Here is a 23,676-nt window from a genome sequence, read left to right on the forward strand (position 1 = left end):
AAATAGCAGTTTGAATCACTGTCCAAAGAACTATAAAAAGACCCAACTTGCTGAACGTAGCGGAAGGGTGTTATTTTCCTGCATGACAATGCACTGAATCGTGTGCTGTCTGAAAACAGTGAGGGGCGGCTCATGATCAGGTGACCTCATCCGGTGCGCCGCCCACTTCAGGACAAAGAGAAAACATCCTTCTGTCTGGGTCTATTCCTCTGTCCAGTACAACAACCCTTGTGAAAACGAAGTGTGCTTAGAATGTGCTTTTAGTGTCATTCCAATCTTAATCATATTTACAAAAATCTGTAGTTGCAGATCATGTAATATTGATCAATGATATAAAAGACCACTTAAGTGCCCTTAAAGAGAGTTTTATTTTAAAGATACATTTTAAATCATGTTTTCTTTAAAGAAGTGTCCTTGTTTTGATGATGACTAACATACTAAAGCACATGTAAAGCACTCAATTATAATTAAAACTGTAGTGTGTGATTCAATATTACATTTAAAGTTAATATAGATGAAATGTATTAAATTGTATTAAAATCACTAATGTATAAATACAATAAGTTTCAATGAAATTTTATTTTACTGTACCATAAATGCTTGTCGGTACATTCAGAAGTAACTTTGGCCATATTTCACAGATAATAGAAGTAATTATGAAATTACATATGATGTAATGTACATCAACAAAGTTGGTACTTATGGTAATTGCGGTAAAACTAATTTCCTTTAATATTAATTTGTTTAAAATGTATTAAAACTATAATACATTTTATTTGTTAATTGTAAATAAAAAAATTCTGGAAAAAATTCTAAAAGTGTCAGAAAAGGTTGTACTTAAGGGGATAGTTCACCCAAAAAATCATCCCATAATTTACTCACCCTCACGCCAAGCTAGGTGTATATGACCTGTATATGTCGGGTCAGAGGTCACTCTTTGGCTGGAACTCGACTCACGTACAGCCGTCACCGGAAGCCAGTGATTCTAGTTTATAAAGTTATAAATATGGATATTTTTCTTACAAAAACGCATTGCTTCACTTCAGAAGGCCTTTATTAACCCCTGGAGGCATATGGATTACTTTTATGATGTATGGATGCTCTTTTTTGGGCATCAAAAACTCAGGCTCTATTCACTTCCATTATAAAGCTTGGAAGAGCCAGAATATTATTTAATATAACTCAGATTGTGTTTGGATGAAAGAAGAAAGTCATATACACCTACAGTAGGATTGCTTAAGGGTGAGTAAATTATGCGATACAGTTCATTTTTTGGGTGAACTAACCCTTTAAGTACAGTATATTCTTTCCAAATAAATATGTCTGTAATCAGTACTTAAAAAAAAAAAATGCTTAAGTGTACTTCTGTTTCACAAGGGGAAGGTTCTCAACCGGCAGACATGAATATGAGGTATTAAGTGTTATTATTTGTGCCTAATGCAATATAATTGCGGTCTTAGATTTGTTGAAAGCGGTGTCATAAACACAGCCTCTATGTTAAGACTGTGTCTTAAGAACTAGTCTGACCAACTAGCAGTTAGTCAAAGGATAATCAGTCTAATGTTGGATTCAAATTAGACCAGTCTTAAAGAAAACAATTAGATCACTTAACTTTTACTGTAAGACTAGTCTGAGCAGTTTATGCAACCTGCCACAGGTTTTAATGAGGTCTTCTTGGCTTCTGACATTAAGTATAACTGCTCAGTTTGGCGTTTCTCTTCAGTTAAATGAAAACAAGACTGAAGTCATTTTATTTGGCTTCCCCCATTTGGTAGACGGCCTGACCTAGGACCTCTGCAAGCGAAGATCCGCACTCATGTAAAGAACTTGGGTGTTGTTGTTGATTCAGAGTTAAAATTTGACAAACAAATAAACTCTGTTGTCAGAGCCAGTTTTTTCCAGCTTAGGGGCTTACGGAAATTGAAATCTTTTCTATCTTTTAGTGACCTAGAGACAGCCATCCATAGGGGCTTTCGCACCGGAGGAACCTTTTCATGGTTCCTTAAACTATTGGCGGAAGAACCCGGGTTTTGGTGTGTTCGTACCGCAGGAACTAGGAACGATTTTAGTTCTAGAAACTCCTCTTGGAGGAACTAATTTAGCTCCTACTTCAGAGTCGGTCTAAACCAGCACTATAGGAACTACTGTACCAGTGACGTTAGTGTACACTGATTGGCCGAACGCACAAGAAACGCCAGCACCCGCCATTTTTAAAAAAGCTGTGTAAACACACAGATTATAGATTATAGCCTATATATTTACTCCAGAAACTAACTTTACGAACATGGAAAACAGTGTTAGATCGGCCGCTTAACCTTTACACTGAGGAGAAAATCCAACGCAACTTTGAGGAGACCAGGAGAAACATGATTATGTATTTCTGCTCAGCAACACTGGACATCAAACACACGACATATGCTAATACCTTTTCATTACGGTCTACTTTCTATGTATAACAGTTGTATCTAATAACGTATTAGACAGGACTGTTAGACAGATCGTAAACTAATGAACACGGAGAATGTGAGCACTGTGTGGCTCTGGCTTTCTCAGCGCCGTCAAAATAAAAGTCACAACCACAACCGCGGCTTACGTCACTTCAGAGTTCCTACTGCCGGTATGAATGCAACCAGGAAAACTTTCCTAGGGGAACCATTAGTTCTCGGGGAACCACCCTGGTGACAGAGCCTTCTCCGTATTTGCCCCTAAGCTGTGGATTTCGCTACCTCAATCTGTAATCTGCTATCTTCTTCTTTATCTGCATTTCAGTCATCTATGAAAATTTTTCTTTTTTCTTAGGCCTATTCATAGTTTTGGACATGTTAGTCTTAGTGAGTAAAATTCTTAGTCTTGAATCATTTTAAATCATTTTAAAATGATTTAAGTTGCTAATTTAAATTTGTATACTCTCTATTTTTGTGTGACTGTTATTTTTAGCGTGTTTTTGTAAAGCACCTTGGTCAGCAGAAATGTTGTTTTAAGGTGCTATATAAATAAAAGTGACCTTGACCTTGACCTTGCTCTTTAAGATAAGACTATATTCTAAAAGATGAAAGGCACAGACATTCTGACGCCCAACTTCCTGCGTTCCAGTGGCACCCGCTCGCTTGTGTTTCATTGTGCTGATGTTGAGTTTGTTGTGTTGTGTCTGTCCTGCAGGACTTGAAGCCCAAGCTCAGACCGCGGCTCTGTGCCATCAAGAAAGGATCCAATGGCTTCGGCTTTAACCTGCACAGCGAGAAGTCCAGACCCGGCCAGTACATCAGAGCCGTAGATGAGGACTCGCCGGCACAGAGGTCCGGCCTAAAACCCAAAGACCGGATAATACAGGTACAAGACACACTTTCTCAAGTCTCTCTTTAAGTGCACTTATGTGATCTTTTTTGTACAGGAGTACAGTTTTTTTAAAATATATACATATTTTACTAAAGGTTACACTGTAAATATTATACACTAAACACATTTAAAATACATTAACAAATGTAATTTTGGACAACACACTTCAGGTGAAATTAAAATAAATTATTTTACATGTGCTTTAGTATATTAGTCCATACATCAAAATACGTGTACTTCTTTAAAGCTCTACAAAAACATTTGCAGTGTTTTAAAATGTGCGTTTAAGTAAAACTTAATTAGACATTATTACAAAGTGCATTTAAAAAAAAAATTACACTTAAGTGTGTTAAGAAACATAAACTTGTGTTCTTTTTAATGCACTTAAGTGTGTTAAGAAACATGAACGTGTGCTCTGTTTAAGGCACTTAAGTGTTAAGAAACATGAATGTGTGCTCTGTTTAAGGCACTTAAGTGTTAAGAAACATGAATGTGTGCTCTGTTTAAGTGCACTTAAGTGTGTCAAGAAACATGAACGTGTGCTCTTTTTAAGGCACTTAAGTGTTAAGAAACATGAACGTGTGCTCTGTTTAAGTGCACTTAAGTGTTAAGAAACATGAATGTGTGCTCTTTTTAAGGCACTTAAGTGTTAAGAAACATGAACGTGTGCTCTTTTTAAGGCACTTAAGTGTTAAGAAACATGAACGTGTCTGTTTAAGTGCACTTAAGTGTGTTAAGAAACATTAACGTGTGCTCTGTTTAAGTGCACTTAAAGGTGCATTAAGCAAGTCTCTGAGTTTTTGCAGAACTATGCCCCCTTCTGGCGACACGCGAAACTGCAACCAGAGTTGTGCACGCGGTTACGTGGAGTTTGCGTTGGGGTTTGGGATGAACTAGAAGCCGGTCTCTTTGAATCCATCTTCTACTTTTGCAAAAGTCGCTTGAGTTGTCTTCGCTGATGCGGATAATGGCGGCGAATACACAAACCTGCCAGACATAGCCAGGTGAGCGTGAACGCGCATGACGTCACGCCCAGTCGATTCCGTCCCGAATCCCTCTTATTTATTTTACTTTACAGGATTATAGAGACAATCTCAGTGATCAGAGAAGGGCTCATTCAGCCCATCAGGCAATTGTTTAAGCATGTATGGGTTAGAAAAACGGGTATTTTTAACATGAAAAGTTGCTTAATGCACCTTTAAGTGGCCTTTAATTTTAGTAGTACTATATTATCTAAAAGTTCACTTTTTAAAAAGATTTAATGTGCACTTAAAGTACACATTCAATACAATTAAGCACACTTATTTTTCACAATGGCATGGTTTTACTAAATAACTTTGGTGAGAAAAGTCTTTGGTGTTTGAATAAAACATGAAAGATTTATTCTTTTCCAAGTATAGTGTTATTATGACTTGGAAACACTGTTCCTGGAAGGGAAATTTGTACATTGTGCCCCTTTTTTTAAGTGTATCCTGTTTGAGAACAGAGGAGCAGAGACAAATAGGACAGAAGTGGAACATGGGCAAGAGCCCTGGAATCGAGCACATCACCCTCATGAACATTAGAGAGTCAAGCAAGAAGCCATGAGCAATACTCAATAATCATACTACTACTATACTGAAATCTGGAGACTCTGCTTGTGTTCTTGTGCGTGTACTGTGTAGGATACACCATACCAGTCTGAATTTATGTGAATTTATGTCAGGGCTCCAGACTGTCTAAATACAGAAATGTGAAGTAACTTGAGGATTGCCCACCTTTTTTCGATTAAACACTGCTATAGAAAACACTTTGGATGCCACAGCATAATGAACAGCGCAGCACTGACCAGTTTCAAAGCACGATGTGATGTAAACTACATCCCTTTTTTTCCCTATCAGATCCTCAAATTAAACAAGGGTTTAAGGCAAGACGCTTCAGGTGAACAGGGTGAGAATTTAAACTAATGGCCATCATCATACTTCCCTAGATAATCACAGTACATTAAGACAATTATTTTGTATTACAAGTTTTGTAAAATGTTATGATTAAATATGTAAATTAGGCATTATCCAAGTAAATATGCACCAATTTGCATAATTTTCCAGAACAGAAACCTGAACATTGGATAAAGCCAGGTTCAAAATTCAGACGGATTTTTTATCTCTCTTTTTTTTCACTCTGTCAACGGCCAGAAAACACAAATTTACTGTTTTTTGGTATACGATCGATAAAATGTTTTTAGTTAAATTAAAACATGTTAAATTAGGCGAATGATATATACACCTTCAGAATATAGATTGTAAAGAACTGTAAAGTTTGGTGTATGTGAGTGCTACTAAAGTGGAGATTTCTGGCTCAGCCTGTCAGGATAAAACAGTCATGAAACTCTAGAGGGCGCCGTCTGATCGGTCCTTTACATGCAATTTACAAGCAGTCACATCATTACCGCATGGCACAAGCTGATTGGCCTCTGCTGATCCTGCAGCCAATGAGATTGCTTGCTCAACATTAAAATAGTCTGGTTCAGTGATTGCTGTAGTTCCTCTGAACCCCTCCACCTCCCCAGCTCCACCTGCCTAGATTTGCTACGGGGTTTATGTATGTCTATTTATGCAGCAGCAGCAGTGTGTCTGTGTATCTATTAAAGGCATACTATGCGGTTTCCGTTTTTGTCAAACAGCGACCCCTAGAGTCGCTGTGGAGTACTTGTATTTAACGTTACTGTCGTAAATACCACTCCCGCAGAGCCGTCTCTGCACTCACGGCCTGATCCCCTCCCCCCGTATACCGGTACCTGTTCAGTAGGATGGAAGCGTCGGACATCGAACAGGCACAGATAGATTGTTGATGCATGTGACGTAAAGCAAGTCGTGATTCTCGCGAGATTTGCATTCCCCCCCGCTTTGCTATCGGGATGATTCGTCCTACTACAAGTTCGTTTACCATCGAAATGACTTCGAAGCTGTTATGTTAAGGTACAAATCTTGCATAGTGTGCCTTTAACAGTAGCAAGTCCATGTTTGGTCTGCAGTAGCAGCATGGATATCAGATCTAGTCCGCCAAGACCAAATACATGAACAAATGCCATGTTTTGAATGTTTTCTTTTCAGTTAAGCAGAATCACATGAACAAGAGTGCTGTGTTTCTGCTTAACCGAAAAGAAAACATGTGACATTGATTTTATATATAACAGCCCAGCAAACACAACTACTGTAAAACAAAAATTGTGTTTAATATTAAGAAACTTATATTTTAAACATAGTACTGTGAATATTGTCTGTTTTTTGCTCTATTTCACCAAGGAAAATGGTTCCAAACAAAGCCACAGCAGAACTGTTGTTTGCCTTCGAGCAACACAGTGTGTGTTTCGTTCCCAAATGCATTCAAATGCTTATACGTAATAATCCTGTAGAAAATGTACATGATACTAAAAATAAAGAAAGAGTAGGTGTATGTTTCTGGAGGTTTTTCTCTGTCCGGTTCTTGTGTGAGATGTAATTCTTGAGTCTGGCCGCTCCATCCGGAGCGAGAGCCATGGAAAGGCCACCAGTGAACGAGTGAAGGGAGGGAAGGAAGCAGAGGGATGGAGGGGTCTTTGTTGTCCCAGAGGGGCCTCCAGGCCTCCTCCTGCGAGCCGGGCTCTTTGTGTTGGACAGGCAGCTATTGTTCCTGCTGAGCGCACATTGTCCGCTTCCTCTCTGGGACTGAGCTCCACTAACAGACACACCCTCATTCCACATATAGACCCACAGGCGGACCGATCTGTTCCCATAGTGCCTCGCATCACACCTAAACTCATTTCAACATTCCTTTATCAAAATTGATCACAATAACACAAAATGAAAGATACTGTCTTGAAGAAAAGGGTCTATATGGAACCTTAAAGGGTTCTGTCAGGTGCTTCATATATATAACATTTTCTATATACAAGATCATAGGATCATTTAAAAGATTTAGTGTAAATTATAACATTGACAGCTAGTGGTTGAAATGGGTACTGCAGTCCAAATTAAAAACACAGTTGTGTCCCCCGCCCTCCTCCTCGACACTCATTGCCAGATTGAGGAAATAATGCAATTGACAATGGAAACCGACAAGCCTTTTATCCGCATTTTAATATGCCTCTGTCATAGAGATTTCTAGAAGGATGCCGAGGCTTTTAGGTGGGGGTAGAATCTGCAATCTCTGACCCAGTTTGTTTGCTGACTTCCATCGCTGTAATACACTGGATTTTCCACCAACTGGCAACCTGGGGTGTCGAAATACTATTGGGTAAACTGGCAGCTGGTGGAAGCACACAGATCAAATTAAAACCAGACATTCCGAAACAGGACGCACATTTCAAAGTCGAATAACGGGATTTAGCATTGTTTTTCTGAGAAACAAGTGTGAACTTAGCATGTTTCCTAAATATCTGCAAACATAATATGGTATTTTAGTGCTTTAGTAACCTACAGTCCAAAAAAAATAAAAAAATACTTTCAACCCTTTAATGTTATTTTAATTACATTTTATGAATTTAACAGCTCATAAACTAGATATCTATAAACATGTCAGTGTTATGCAGTCATTTCTGACATTTCTTCTTATAAAAAAAAAAAATTCCAAAAGGGAGTTGACAGTGATGCCATAGGAAAACAACTTTCAGTGAACAGTTCTTAAAAGAACTCTATTTTCATAGTGTGAAGAACATTTTAATAAACTTTTCCCCATAACAGAACCTTTTTTGCAATGAAAAGGTTCTTCAATGCCAATAAAGAACCTTTATTTTTAAAAGTGTCAACCCTTTTTGGCAGAAAGGGTTCTTTAAAATTCTTTAAAAGAGACAATAAACCCAAGGGTTCTTACTAGAACCCAATCAAACCTCCTTTTTTTAAAGTGTAATACGTACTATTTTTGTTTGGCGGTATAAATCACCTTGTACTTTCTTTGTGTTTCAAAGAGAAAAGAAAATATTAGGTCAGAAAAACCAAACGATGAGTAAAGAATGACCGAATTTCCATTTTTGTGTGCACTTTTTCCTTTAAATGCCACCTGAAATGAAACATACGTTGATTTCTCACTCATATTCATACTTTATGAATAATAAATCAGTGTTTATGAATATTTCATATTGTTAGATATTAAATAATAAATATTTCAAATCACAATTTTCTTCCAAACTCACATCTCAGTGGGATCCTGTCAGATTTGCCCTTGACATTCCCCCCCGTTCAGTTCACACAAACGCCTCTCGTGGGTTTTTTGGCAAACGTGTAATGCATGAATGTTAGTGAATTGAAGACACAGGATATCCTTCCCTCGGACAGCAGGAAAGGAGACTGATAATGTTGAAAAATGAATTCTAGCTTTGATAAACACTTTCTTTGTTGGAACAATGAAGATGTGAATAATACATCTAAAAATAGATTTCAGGGTGACGCCAAGAAAGTAAGTGTTGTCTTATTTTGAGCAGCGGTTATCCTGGCTGAATACTGAAATCTCTGTTGTAGAGTAGAGCAACTAGAGTAGAGTTGCATACTTCTCCTACATACTGAATACTGTGCGTTATATGTAATATCCAGATGCCTTACTATGAGCAGTATACAAAAGAGCGCTACATTAAAGCCTGCATGAAACTTCGTTCCCTCGCAACCAGTCAATCACTCCTATACGACTGGCTGCCTGTACATTCACTGTCCTCACGACTGCTGCAACTTGCACCCTCTTCATCTAGGCCTACTCTATCAAACAAACAGGAGCAAGCTGCAGCAGCCGCGAGGACAGTGAATGTGCAGGCAGCCAGTCGTAAAGGAGTGAGTGATTGGTCGCGGCACTGTGTGCAAAAAAAATACTTCGACCTAATGTATGATGTCGGGTTACACAAAGCAAATCATCTACTTAATTATTTAGTTTTCTTATTTAATGACAGACAATTTAGTTGTAATAATACTTTTGGCATAAGGCTTATTAGCGTTAGGCTATAGTCTGAAAGGTCTGATTCACGCATTGTTACAACAGTCATTGTTTTTTTCTTTTCACAATGACATTTGAGTTCATGATTTTAATGTTGTTTTTTTGTGACTAATGACAGACTGTTGATATTTGAATACAAATATATTTTATTATAGGCTATGTAGTCTAATATCATAGTAGGCCTACCCCCAAACGAACAAAGGGTTTTCACCCCAAAATGAAATTTGTGTCATTAATTACTCATGCTCATGTCGTTCCAAACCCGTGAGACGTTTGTTCATCTTCAGAAGACAAATTAAGATCTTTTTTGATGAAATCCGAGAGGTTTCTGAACCAGCCATAGGCAGCAACATCGTTGCTCCTTTTAAGGCCCAGAAAGGTAGTAAAGACATCGTTAAAATAGTTAATGTGAGTACATGTTATGAAGTGACAAGAGTACTTTTTGTGTGCAAAAACCAAACAAAAATAACGACTTTATTCAACAATCTCTTCTCTTCCATGTAATTCTCCAACGCTGTTGACGTAGTGTAAACAGTGCAGCGCTTCCAGGGTCTACGTCAGAACACCGGCTCATTATTGGCCAGCTCCTGCTTCAAACGCATATGTCGAGGTGATCACGTGACCAGCGTCGGCCAATAGTGAGCCGGCGTTCTGACATAGAACCCGGAAGAGCTGCACTACACTACGTCAACAGCGTTGGAGAATGACGTGGAAGAGAAGAGATTGTTGAATAACTATCGCTTCATAACATTAAGGTTGAACCAATGTAGTCACATGGACTATTTTAACCATGTCTTCACTACCTTTCTGGGCCTTGAAAGTTGCAATGACGTTGCTGCCTATGGCTGGTTCAGAAACCTCTCGGATTTCATCCAAAAATATCTTCATTTGTGCTCCAAAGATGAACGAAGGTCTCACGGGTTTGGAACGACATGAGGGTGAGTAATTAATGGTTTTTGGGTGAACTATCCCTTTAAGTGTGAGTCAGTGACTGGTGCATGTGAATGTCTTCTGATGTGCTGTTTGTCCTCAGGTGAACGAGATTCCAATGGATGGGAAGCAGCATGCTGATGTGGTGGCTGCTATTAAAGCCGGGGGTGATAACACCACACTCTTGGTCGTAGATCCAGAAACAGATGCTTTCTTCAAGAAGTGTCGAGTGACGCCCACTGCAGAACACCTCACAGGTACATACACAAAACATTCCAGCAGCTGTAACTCTCCATGGCATCCCTCTAGGTGGCGTCTGAGCAGGGGTCACTCAGGCAAGCGTGTCTCTGTCTCTCGCTGCGCTGGTTTTGGGTTTCCTATTAAGCAATTTAGTTTGTCCGTCTTGTTTTGTTACCCCGTGCCAACAGTCTGCAACAGTGCCAAATGCAGCCATGGAAACTGTGTGTTTGTGTGTGTGTGTGTGTGTTTGACACAACTAGATTAGTCATGAGTGAGTGGAGACACAATGTTTACTCGTTTTATTTACCAAGCAAGTTGTTGGCGTCAGCACTAGTGGAAACTCTCCTTAGCTGCTATCACTGCTATTACGTTTTATCAGTTTGAGTAAACATCTGTTTGAGTAAAAATGGCAGGATTGACCAGATGAAGGCTTTTAGACGTCTCAGGTGCTGCTGTTCTCAGCGAGGCTCGTTTAATACTCACGATCAGTCTGTTTTCTGCCATTTGAATAGCTCTTTTCTGTTCACAGTGAGGCCGTGGGATTAGCTGTCAACAGGGACAGTAGACTGGGAGCACTAGCTAACCACTATAGTTCCATGAAGAACCTTCAACATCCATGGAATCTTTCTATTACACAAACGATTCTTAATTGTTGAAAAAGGTTAATCAGATTATTAAAATATGATGTGTTTTTTTTAAGAACTGTTCACTGAAAGATTCTTTGTGGAATCCCAAATGGTTCTTCTATGGCATGGGTTTTTCCAGATTTCAGGATTGTATTCTCTACACAGTCGTACATTCAGCTGTTTTCTCTTCTCTTTCGCACACAGTTGCACTGCTCTGTCTGAACACACACACACACTCTGTCTCTCTCTCAGAGCCTGTCAGCCAAATTTGGAAGGAGGATTTGTGTGGTTTCCAAGGTGCTGTTCTGGAGTGGCTCTCAGATTGCCGTATTGGGACTGAAGGGCATTTGAAGTGTCCAAACAGCCAGTGATGTGTGTTTTGTGCCGATCAGGGGCCAGATGGATCAGTGTTATCATACCTTCCCTGCAGTTTTCTGCCACTCATATATCCTTCAGACGGCGGTAGAAAGATAGAGATTTAGAGACAAGAGGGCGGTAAGGGTGTCGGGATTCTGTTATCTGCCTGACTGCTATACGCTTCTTCCTAGAAACTCTTCGGAAAGAATGGCTGGTGGTAGGGACATCTTTTTGTTGGAACCAAAACATATTTAATATGACATAAGTACGAAGTAATGTATATATTTTTTTATAATCCATTCATTTAATTACTTTAGAAATGAAATGTACTCATGATGATCACATTTCTTTTAATTCAGAAAATTCTGACACTTCAAATTTAAATAGTAGTATAATTTCGACTTGTCCTCCAGCGTGTAAGAAAACGGCTAACGTGTTTACAGTAAAAGACTTACAGTTGTGGCCTATCAGGCAAGTGTACAGCACCACAAATACATTTTTTAAACTCACAACTGTCACCACTGTTTGGAAAGTATTTTTACAGAGAAAATAAAAATGTATATACATTCACACCAAATTAATATTTTTATAGTTTTACTGGGAAAAGTTTTTTTTTTTCTTAAAAATAAAGGCAATTGTCACGATTTTCATGTGCAGAAATGTAATTTTAACCTGAGATGTTAATTAAAAAAAATTATCTGAATTTTTTTATCTCAGAGTTGGGGAAATAAATGTATTTTTACAAAGAAAATACAGTAAAATTGAACAAATATTTCATTTTTTACAAATATTTAAACTGCTAACGTCCCCTAAAAATACAGATATTCAGACCACTGAAAAAACAGGCCTTCTTCCTTAAATAAAGGTAAATGTCATGAAGTTTAACCTGAGATGTCCATAAATATACATAAATATAATTAAGTGATTATTGAGCATTAGTGAAGACACCTGATGATAACAAGCAGAATCACTGAAGGAAATACATTTACATTTACATTTACATTTAGTCATTTAGCAGACGCCTTTCTCCAAAGCGACTTACAAATTAGGACAAAATTCAGCGAGTCATCATAAAGAGGCAAAAGCAACAACAACGCAAGAAGTGCTCAAAGTACGAAGTTCAGGTATTATTCAGAGTAGCATAAGCCTGATAAGTGATGTTACAAAGGGAAAGGAAAAATTTTTTTTTTTTTTTTTTTTTTTTTCTATAAGGTTAAGTGCTCACGGAAGAGATTGGTTTTCAGCTGTCTTTTGAATGTTGTCAGGGATTCTGCATTCCGGATGAGGGTGGGGAGAGCGTTCCACCAGCATGGAACTGTGAATGAGAATGTTCTGGAAAGTGATTTTGTGGCTTTCTGTGATGGAACCACGAGACGTCGCTCGTTGACCGATCGTAGGTGTCTGGTAGGGATGTAGACTCGTAGGAGTGAGTGAAAGTAGGAGGGAGCTGAGCCTGTGATAGTTCTGTAAGCAAGCGTCAGTGCCTTGAACTTGATGCGAGCAGCGAGAGGTAGCCAGTGCAGAGAGATGAACAGAGGAGTGACGTGGGCCCTCTTGGGCTCGTTGAAGACAAGACGAGCTGCAGCATTCTGGATCATCTGTAGGGTTTTGGTTGCACATGCTGGAAGTCCAGCCAGAAGAGCATTGCAGTAGTCAAGCCTAGAGATGACCAGGGCCTGGACGATGAGTTGTGTTGCATGCTCAGTTAGGAAAGGCCTGATTTTCCTGATGTTGTGCAGTGCAAACCTGCATGATCGAGCTGTCTTTGAAATGTGATCTGTGAAGGTCAGCTGGTCATCAAACGTTACTCCAAGATTTCTGACCGATCTTGATGGGGTGATTAATGATGACTCTAGCTGGATGGTGAAGTCGTGCTGTAGAGACGGATTGGCAGGGAGGACGAGAAGCTCAGTCTTTGCCAGGTTGAGCTGCAGGTGATGTTCCTTCATCCATGTGGAGATGTCCGCCAGACAGCTTGAGACCCGTGCAGCTACTGTGGGATCATCTGGTTGAAAGGAGAGGAAGAGCTGCGTGTCATCAGCATAGCAGTGGTAGGAAAAACCGTGTGCCTGTATGATGTGTCCCAGTGATGTGGTGTAGATGGAGAAGAGGAGGGGACCAAGAACTGAACCCTGGGGAACCCCTGTGGTCAGCTGATGTGCTCTGGATACCTCACCTCTCCATGCGACCTTGAAGGACCTACCTGTGAGATAGGACTCAAACCAGTGGAGTGAAGTTCCTGTGATGCCCAGTGATGGGAGGGTGGACATAAGGATCTGATGATTCACCGTGTCGAAGGCAGCAGACAGATCCAGGAGAATGAGGACTGAAGATTTGGAAGCAGCTTTTGCGATCCGTAGGGCTTCTGTGACTGACAGTAATGCAGTCTCAGTTGAATGTCCTTTCTTGAAGCCAGATTGGTTGACATCCAGCTGGTTGTTTAGAGACAAGAAGGATGTTAGTTGGTTGAAGACAGCTCTTTCAAGTGTCTTCGCAATGAATGGTAGGAGAGAGATAGGTCTGTAGGAGAGAGATAGGTCTGTAATAGGAACAACAAGAACAGAAAACAAGATTATTTTTCTTACTTAATTTGGTTTGATTTAAGCAAAAACAAAACATAATTTCTAATGTCATTTTACTTGTCTAGTAAAAATGCATCTTGATTTAAGTTGTATATAAGTATAAATAAGTATAAAGTACATACATATATTTGGACTGGAAAGAAGACAAAAATACTAGAAAATATTATTTTGCAGTGTACATTTGAATGTTTCCTCATCATTACCTACAACCACGGCCTGTGCTATTTGATATTACTGTACATTTAAAGTTAATATATATTTTAAATGTACTAAATTGCAACTTTGTCATTACAAATGTGTAATTACAAATATATTTAATAAATACATGACACAAGTTTCAATAGAACTTATATTGATAAATAACAAGTATTTTTTAGTTTACTAAAGATGTTTGTCAGTACATTCAGCAGTAACTTTAACCGTATTTCAGACAACAGAAGTAGAAGTATGTTAAAGTGTACTTGTTTTTCATAAGCGAAGTCTCTTCCGATCTCCACATACGTCCTTTATCTCTCATGTCAAGTTCATTTGTTAAAGTGTAATCCACTATGAAGGCCTCTAGATTTCGTTCCCTGTGGAGATGTGGGGGTCGACAGGTATCACGGATCTCACCACGGTGATTATCTGAATAATAAATGAAGCGAATACCTGTGCTGCAGTATGTAACAGAGTCGACATCTGCTTACTGCAACCCGAGAAGGAGTGAATGTCATACTAGCTATTCTCCTGGTGTTTGGAAGTGTCTTGTTTAATCTTTGCGTCCCGGCTGTCTGTGATGAGGAGCATTATTGGAGAAAGTGTCCCGTCTGACAGATGCAGATGTACTAGGGGCAGTTGTGTGATCTGTGACTGACCTGTGCTGCTTCTCTCTGCCCGCAGGACCGCTGCCTGAACCTGTGGTCAACGGAGACATGGAGGACAAGGTAAGACAACCGCTCAAATGACATCATTTTCTCACTTTCAGTCTACTTTTATGTACTTATCAGAGATATACAAAATGATCCTTGCGTAGTATACAGTACTTGGTTTATAAATACAGTATATGTGGCATATAATGTTGTTAATTTCAAGTCTACTTTAAGTACCAACAAATGCCTAAATAGAAACCTAGTAGTATAAGCCTACTTAAAATGCAAAAACTGTAAGTATGCTTTTAAGTTCACTTAAAGAAAACTTACTGTAAGCTTGCAGTGTAAAATCTATTAATCTATTAGTTTACTGAGAGTATTCTTCAAAGTGTATTTACAGAAACTAAAAAGTGAGCTTGAAGTCTATAGCTAGTAAACCAACAGTATACCTGAAGTTTACTTGTAATATAGTTCACAGTAAAGTTGCAATGAAGAAAATCTTAAAGTCCCCCTGTGGTGGAAATCAAGCTTTTAATGTTGTTTATATGTCTATGTGCTGTTTTTAATATGCTTTAAGACAAACCATGAGCAAATTCATAAGTCGACACCATTGCTGAGTATTTTCTCCTTAAAACTGCAGTGAACCAAAGACAGCCTCAAAAACACGGTTTGAAATCGCTGGTGTTTCTGACGTCACAAACTACCTTGTAACCAATCAGATCAACGTGTGATCGTCAACCAGCGGATCTCTGAGCTGGTGTGAGTGAGTGGAGGCGGGGCTCATTTGCATATTCATAGAACCGCGTATACTAAATGATGCAAGGGTGTAGAGTTACATTCAAGCTATTTAAAGGCATGAAGGAATTTTTTCAAGGAAAAAACACTTAAATATATCATTTTGGTGATCAAAGATGAGTTTTAAGGAATAAATGTATGGACTACAGGGGGACTTTAATGTTGTAAATTAGTTGTGTACTAAAAAATATATATATTTTGAAAAATGTTAGTGCCGTAACCAGTTTTGGTTATCATTGTATAGACAAAAAAGAAAATCATATATTCTCAAAATATCTTTTTAAAGGGCTTTTCACACTGCGCTTAACCCCAGGTTATCATCATTCTAAAGCCCGCTTTTAAACCTGTGTTATCATCGTTCTAAACCCGGGTAAAGGAACGTTTCACACTTGTGATGCAGGATTAGCACTGGTTCTGTGGTGTTATTGCGGTGCCAAACTTGGACAGTGTGAAACAAAGCGGTGTTAGAATGTTATGACTAGATGCTTAGGAACCAACATCTGGCTTTGGTCAGTCATGAAAACTGTAGCTTCAGCGCTTGAGAGGAAAAATGTCAAACGGCGACAGAAAATGTGACAATGAGCACATTTACATGCACCCCAGTATGCTGATAACTCACAAAAATCAGCTTATTGAAATGTCCAGGTTTACATGCAAACCAATATTCAGACAATGCAAGTCGAATGCTGGGCGAAATCAGCGTAAGGGGCAAAAATCCAGCCGTGAAGATCGGTTTATGCTTAAGCTGTCTATGACCTTACTTCGTTTAAACAAACGGGTTAACGCCTTTACATGATCAAGAACGTGCATGTAAACACATTTAATTGGAGTGAAGAAGAGACTGTTTCATTCTTACCTTTATAGTCCGAAAAGTCCATTCAGTATAAAGCTGATAGGCAATGTTTAGTATGAGGATGTGCAATGTTAGTGTGCTGCGTTCATCCAATCAGTGACACTGACACTACAAATATGTAAATAAGGACGTTAACCCAGGGTTTAGGAATGTACCGTGTGAAACGTCAGCTTATGAATACCCAGGATTAAATGTTAACCTTGGGTAAATTATGAGCAATGTGAAACGTGAATCAAGATAACCCAGGATTCAGTTTATTCTGGGTTTATTAATGACCCAGGGTTAACTAGTTCAAGTGTGAAAAGCCATTATGTGTTTCATTGAAGAAAAAAAGTCATACAGGTTTGGAACGACTTGAGGGTGAGTAAATGATGACAAAATTAAAAATTTTGGGTGAACTATCCCTTTAATGCATTTCAAGTAACACGTTTAAATATAGAGAAAATCAAGCTCAAATGTGTAATTACAAAACTGCTAAACAATATAGATGAAGTGAGGAAGTATTTTGCTGTCATTATCAGCAAAGCCACACTAATTGCCATAGAAATGAGTACCGAAATGAACTCATACGATTTTAAATTGTGAGTTAATTGTGATAATTCTGACACAGCATGAAAACCAGCATAATGAACTATATATTACTAGGTAGAAGAATTGTTTATTGTGATTACATTTACATTTATGCATTTGGCAGACGCTTTTGTCAAGGTACACATTTACATTCTTATCAGTCCTTGCTTTCTCTGGGAATCGAACCCATGACCTTGGCGTTGCAAGCGCCAACGCTCTACTGTTTGAGCTACAGGAAAGAGCACTATTGAATGTAGTTATTTATTGAACAATGGTGTGTTGAACAATGGCCTTGAACAGTTTTAAATGGGGTATGCAAGGGGCCTCAATTCTTATGCAATCTGCAAGCAGTCACATCATTACCGCATGGCACAATCTGATTGGCCTCTGCTGATCCTGCAGCCAATGAGATTGCTTGCTCAATACTGGTTCAGTGTTGCTGAACCCCTCCACCTCCCCAGCTCCACCTACCAAGATCTGCTACAGGATTTATGTATGTCTATTTATGCAGCAACAGCAGGATATCTTACATGCTCACAGCAATGTGTCTGTGTATTTAACAGTAGCAGGTCCATACTTGCTCTGCCGCAGCAATAATCAACAGCAGCTGCGGAGTAGATCTAGGCCGCACAGACCAAGTACACTGTTAAACATTTTAGTGTGAAATTGACAGCATGCATTGATTTCAGAGTAAATGACTGCAGTAATTTGTTGTAAAATAATACTTAATCCTGTAAATTCCTGGTAATTTTTTACAGTGTACATTAACATTACCATATTCATTAACTTGCTAAAAACTATTTAGAGTTGTCATAATTGAACTGCAAATATTTTATTTTAAAATATGCCCACATTCACTCTTAAACGGCTCTATTAATAATGTTTCTTGTCTTGTCAAATTCAGTTAGAAATTACTTGAAATTCCATACTTGCATTCTTTACATGACCAGCAGGCCAAAAAAGATATCATGGTAGCATCCTCACTGACTCCAGTACCCATTAGTATCACTTTCCTCTGCCAAAAGTGAAATACCTGTGTTAGTGAGGCAACAAACGAATGAAGTTTAAGGAAAGTTGAGGTTCTTGGCTGGTGTAAATAAGATAAATGTTGCAAATATTATAATGACATCTTGTTGCTTTAATAACATTGAGCATCATGGACAAAATCTGGTTCGTTTGGGATTAAATATTCTTTCAAATATTTTATTTAGTAAAAAGTTCTGTCATTAGATGCTTTGAATCTAACCGGCTTGAAATGAGCAAATACTGTACATGGATATTGAGATCAATTTTCTTCTCAGTTCTTAGACATGTACACTTTCCTGTTGGGGTTTTATTTGTTATCTGTGTGCTCTTTAATAAATAAATACAGCAACTTGGATTGTTTGTAGTGGCCTGTGCCTGAACCTAGTTCTCATAGCAGAAAAACACACTTACAACAGCAAGTTTCTCAGAGGTTATTGGAAACCTTTACATGTTTTGATATTAGCCAATTACAGTATTAGCCTATCATTGAGTTTAGTAAAGTCATCGCAAATGGATGCCTGCTGCTAAAACTGTGTATCATATACGATTAATTGTGATTATGCTAATGACGAAAGTTAGAAAAGGCATGACAGAAGACCATTAGAGGTTGAAGATCAATCCTTTATTCAGAAATTGACATGATTAATCACTATTCGCTGGAGAGATATAATTTAACTATAGTGCTTAGAGCTGATGCACAGTAAAATGACTCCATGTGGTGACACATATGTGTAATATTTCTCACATTATGCCACCACAATGAAACATAAGGAACATAATCGTGATATATCTGTACTTTTTTTGTGACAGGAGCAGTTCGACTGCGAGACAGAGACTGCCCTGTATATGTCGCCGCTAGTGACACGATGACTTGCGCTGTTTGACACTAATGTGCAAGACACACTGTCATACAGGCTAAAAAATATATTTTCAATAAAAATAAGGTGATATTATGAGGCAAAAATACAATCTCGTGGCCGGTAATGCTTATTTTACGGCAAACTTTCTGAATTCACCTTCCATTTTTGCACTGACATGGACGGATCAGACACTCATTGCTGGAGTTTGTACGTTTTGAGACCATGTCTCCAGGAGAGAGAGAGAGAGAGAGAGAGAAGACAGTTTCTCTCTCTCTCTCCATATATATATATATAAGTAAGAGGGATGCAGGGATCCCTCAGCTTCTGGCTAATGGTTGACGTGTTAGATGAATCTGGCTGGAGGGAATAAGAGGCGCTGTCAGCTGTCAGAGGAGTATTGATGCCTGGCTAATGCTGCCCACTCATAGAGTTAATGAAGCTCAGTCTCACTGCAGCTGTCACACGGTTCAACACAGGCTCAAGTCTGACCCCTAGTGCACAAACCACAGGATGGGCCCTATCATACACCCGGTGCAGTGCAGCGCCAGGCGCGACGCAAGTGTTTTTGGCTAGTTTCAGCCCGACGCAGTTATCATTTTCACATCTCGCGGCATGTTGTTTAAATGGCAAATGCATTTGCGCCCATTTGTGCGCTCATGGGCTGCTGGTCTGAAAACGAGGTGTGTTCAGGCGCATTGTTGGACCGTTGCTATTTTGAGGCAACAGAAACAGACTGAGCCATTGACCAACTGAAACCTGGTCTAAAGTCAATGGCGCAGTCTTTTATTTTGTTATTTAAATGGTTCATTAGTAATGTGCGCCTATAGGCGGGTCCACAATGCGCTACACTCTGCTTATTACACACACAGGGACGCACAGCAACACACAAACATGCCAAATATTAAAAATAAAAGGATTACAATGTAAAATATTATTATTGTGTACATAAAGATATGGTGGAATCTGGCTTGTCCCGTAGATGGTCTGCTCGCGAGCTTTAACCTCGCGCACGAGCAGATCCGTTTCCTCTCTGGAAACGCGTTCAGTCTTTCCGTTTGCAAATTCCGCCATGTAAATAGCGAATCCGCCATGGCTCGAGCGCAACTGGCTTTTAAAGGGAATGGGAGATGAGGCTCTGATTGGTTTATTGCACGTAACGCCCAAAACACACTCATTACTCATTAAGAGAATAGGGACAACCCTTTTAGACCATGCGCCGGGCGCACCGACCATTTATCCCGTCGTTAAACTAGCAAAAGTGGATTCGGACACGCCCTAAGTGCACTTGTGCCCTGCGCTTTAGACCATGCGCTTGGATCTAACTGGATCTAACATTGCTGTTATTTCTCCCAGGATATCTGACTGAAATCTGCCTTCTGTTTAGGTAAATGGGAATGTGGCCAAAGAGGTGGGACTGAAGGACTCAAAGTTATCAGTCAGTCCGTCCCCTTCCAACGCTTCCTCCAACGCCTCCCTCGTGACTCCGCCCACTGGGACTCCGCCCCCTGAGGTGAGACTGAGAACCACTAACATACTACTCTCGCTGTTTCTGCCATAGAAAGATATGGGGGAAACCGTTAGAGTTGTATGCGGTTCTGTATTCAGCACGACTATATGCTGTTTGCAATATGCACGATTTTTTCTTTGCCAAAATTTGCAGTAAACACACTGTATCCCACAATACAAAGCACTCAATTTGACCTTACATTTCCAGTGTAATAAATAAAGTGGAAGTAATATCAGATTTTTTTTCTTATGTTTTTGACTCAGGTTAAAGATATGTTTACACAAAAATGAATGAAAAATGCAAAATAATGTTATTAACAGCTTACAAGACAGTAACCAAACGGCACTTGCAGAATTAAACATGAACAATGCAATAGACATTATGAGATAAAAATGCTCTTTATTTTTTTAAAAAGAGTACTTAATAAGGAAATAATATACTTTATAAGAATATGCTTAAGTGCAATTTGAATGTAATGTTTTTGAGACTTAATTGCATGATAATTGCAATTAAATGAAAATGTGTTATAGTTTAAATTTATTTTAAATTATATTAGCTGAACTTTCGATTGTTTGGTTTTTTACCCACTCAAGTAGGACTTAAGTACATCATTATATGTAATTTCATAATTACTATTATTGTTTTTGAAATATGGTTAAAGTTACTGCTGAATGAACTGACAAGCCTTTATGATAAACTAAAATATACTTTAATGTCATTTGTATTGAAACTTGTATGTTATATATTTAAATATATTTGTAATTATTACATATTTGTTATGAAGAAGTTGCAATTTGTATCACATTTAAAATATATTAACGTTAATTGCAATATTGAATAACACACTACAGTTTTCATTATAATCAAGTACTTTAAATGTGCTTTAGTATGTTTGTCAACACATAAAAATAAGTGCACTTCTTTAAAGTATGACAAAATGTTATTAAAACAAGAAAGTAACACTTTTTAGCATTATTACAAAGTGCAGTTATAAAAGTCTACTTAAGTGTGACACAAGCCATGAAAGTGTCTATCTTTAAGTGCACTTAATTTCAGTAATATTATATTATCTGCACGTACAGTTTTGTTTAACAAAAAATATACTTTTACTATTTGAAGTGCACATTCAATACAATTAATCACATTTTCTTTGACATTTATGCATACTGTTTCACATACTATTTTTTTTTAAATAATCAACAGTATACAATAAAAACTTAATTGAAACTACCCTATGAAATATTGGGAAAACTTGTTCCATTAGAAAGTTGTTTCACACGCTTGTAGCGGATCCTGAAGGTGACTGTTTTAGGGTATTTCATAACTTTATGAAGTTTGCTTGTCTTCCTCTCTGCAGACTGTGGAGCCGTCCATCAGAGATGCTATCCCAGAGCTCAGTCTGTCCTTACAGCAGGTGAAAGAGCGCGCGCACCAGAAACGCTCCAATAAGAGAGCTCCGCCCATGGACTGGAGCAAGAAAAATGAACTCTTCAGTAACCTATAGACCTTCAGACGATTGTCCATCCACTCATCCATCCATCCATCCCATCCATCCATCCATCCATCCCAGAAGCAACGTCGTGTCGGCCCAGATCCGGGCCGTGTGGAATCCATGTGTACCAGATGTGGGCCGGATCTGGGCCGACACTATGTTGCTGTCTGGGATCCATCAGCTCTGTTTAAGACTTGATGAAACAGAGCAGATCTTATAATGAGGTTATCATTAAAGTAGGCTCAATATGATGTGTGTACAGTGTGTGTGTGTGTGTATATATATATGCACACACAGATTTATATGTATTCAGAATTATGTATTTGAATTACTAACAGATTATATTAGTACATCAGCTACGGGGCAAATGGAATGTAACATTCTACAACTGTGATGTATTACAATCACTGGCTATGTTCAGAATGGAGTACTTATTGTAATATTACCACTCACTAAATACTGTGCATTACACATTGAATCCTGCTTACTGTTAAATCTAGTAAAACAGTAGTAGTAGTGTTATGCTGTTCTGCATACAGTGGTGTGCTATACTGTTGTCACATGACCACTACATTGCATGTTTAATTTAATGGGCAGTATCCAGTTGTCTTTTTGAAAATAAAGTTTATTTTTTATTAATTCAATTTTGTGTAAATATGTAGTTTAATGTCTGGCAATTTGATTTAACAATGGGTAAAAAGAGATGTTAAAACTCTTGCCTGTAGTTCCAGTTAATTTGTCACACTGGACATTTGTGTGCATACTATATAGAAATAGTGATATTATGTTAGTATGCTATTCTGAACAGAGTCTAATTGTGTGTGTGTGTGTGTGTGTGTGTGTGTGTGTGTGTGTGTGTGTGTGTGTGTGTGTGTGTGTGTGTGTGTGTGTGTGTGTGTGTGTGTGTGTGTGTGTGTGTGTGTGTGTGTGTGTGTGTGTGTAATCAGTGAGTTTTGTGTATGAGGCTGTACTACACTCTTAGAAAAGGTTCAGTGTGGTTCTATCTAGAACTCTAGGGTTCTTGACTCAATTTAAAGAACCCTTTATGCCAAAAAGTTTCTATATATGAAGTGCCTGACAGAACCCTTTAAGGTTCTATATAGAACCGTATCTTCTTAGAGTAAAAGCAATGTAGTTTGATTTATGAATGATTTCTTGAGCCGCCCTAAGCTCATTTCTCCACCGGTTCTGTTGAGAAGGATTTCATTGTCTTATAATGAAGGAACAAATGAAGACTTGCATCGTAAACTCCTGACTGTCACTGTAATCACAGGAATCTCACCTTTACTATTGTAAAGAGACACGGTGGTGTCCAAAAGTCTGAGAAACCTATAATAAGCAATGAAGCATTTTGTATTAAATACAACATTAGTAAGAGAAAGGGATTTTCACTAGTGGCCTGAGACGTTTCCCAGACACCCACATAGTGTCCGCCTCGATCCGGGCCACATCTGGTACATGTGGATCATTGAACGCGTGCCAGAGGCGGGCCGGATCTAGGCCGACACTATGTTGCTGTCTGGGTTGAAGCCCACTGTAAATTCCTGTTAGTGTATCATGGTCTTGTTCCAACCAGTGAGGTATTTTTGAGACACCTGCTATTTAATTTTTTCTGATCACTGCGTTGTCATGTTATTTCATATGTTATTTCTATATTATGTAACAATACATTAGAGCACCCCACTTTGTTCAGAAATATATTATAGTGGACAAATGA

General features: G+C 38.6%; 1 protein-coding gene across 3 annotated transcripts in view; it reads left to right on the top strand.

Annotated features, from left to right (window-relative positions):
* The window catches only part of nherf1b (NHERF family PDZ scaffold protein 1b), a 40,713-nt gene extending 17,037 nt beyond the window's left edge, over positions 1-23,676 (top strand). For 2 of the 3 annotated variants that reach the window (XM_082186408.1, XM_082186407.1), the window contains 5 exons: positions 3,160-3,330; positions 10,307-10,460; positions 14,888-14,931; positions 20,345-20,470; positions 21,825-23,676. In XM_082186408.1, coding sequence (XP_082042534.1) covers positions 3,160-3,330; positions 10,307-10,460; positions 14,888-14,931; positions 20,345-20,470; positions 21,825-21,971 — 642 coding nt within the window. In that variant the 3' untranslated portion in view covers positions 21,972-23,676. The remainder of the gene's footprint in view (positions 1-3,159; positions 3,331-10,306; positions 10,461-14,887; positions 14,932-20,344; positions 20,471-21,824) is intronic. The other variant, XR_014210579.1, reaches the window with a different exon arrangement.

This window comes from Leuciscus leuciscus (genome assembly GCF_965113295.1).
Source record: "Leuciscus leuciscus genome assembly, chromosome: 1".
NCBI classification, from domain to species: Eukaryota; Metazoa; Chordata; class Actinopteri; order Cypriniformes; family Leuciscidae; genus Leuciscus; species Leuciscus leuciscus.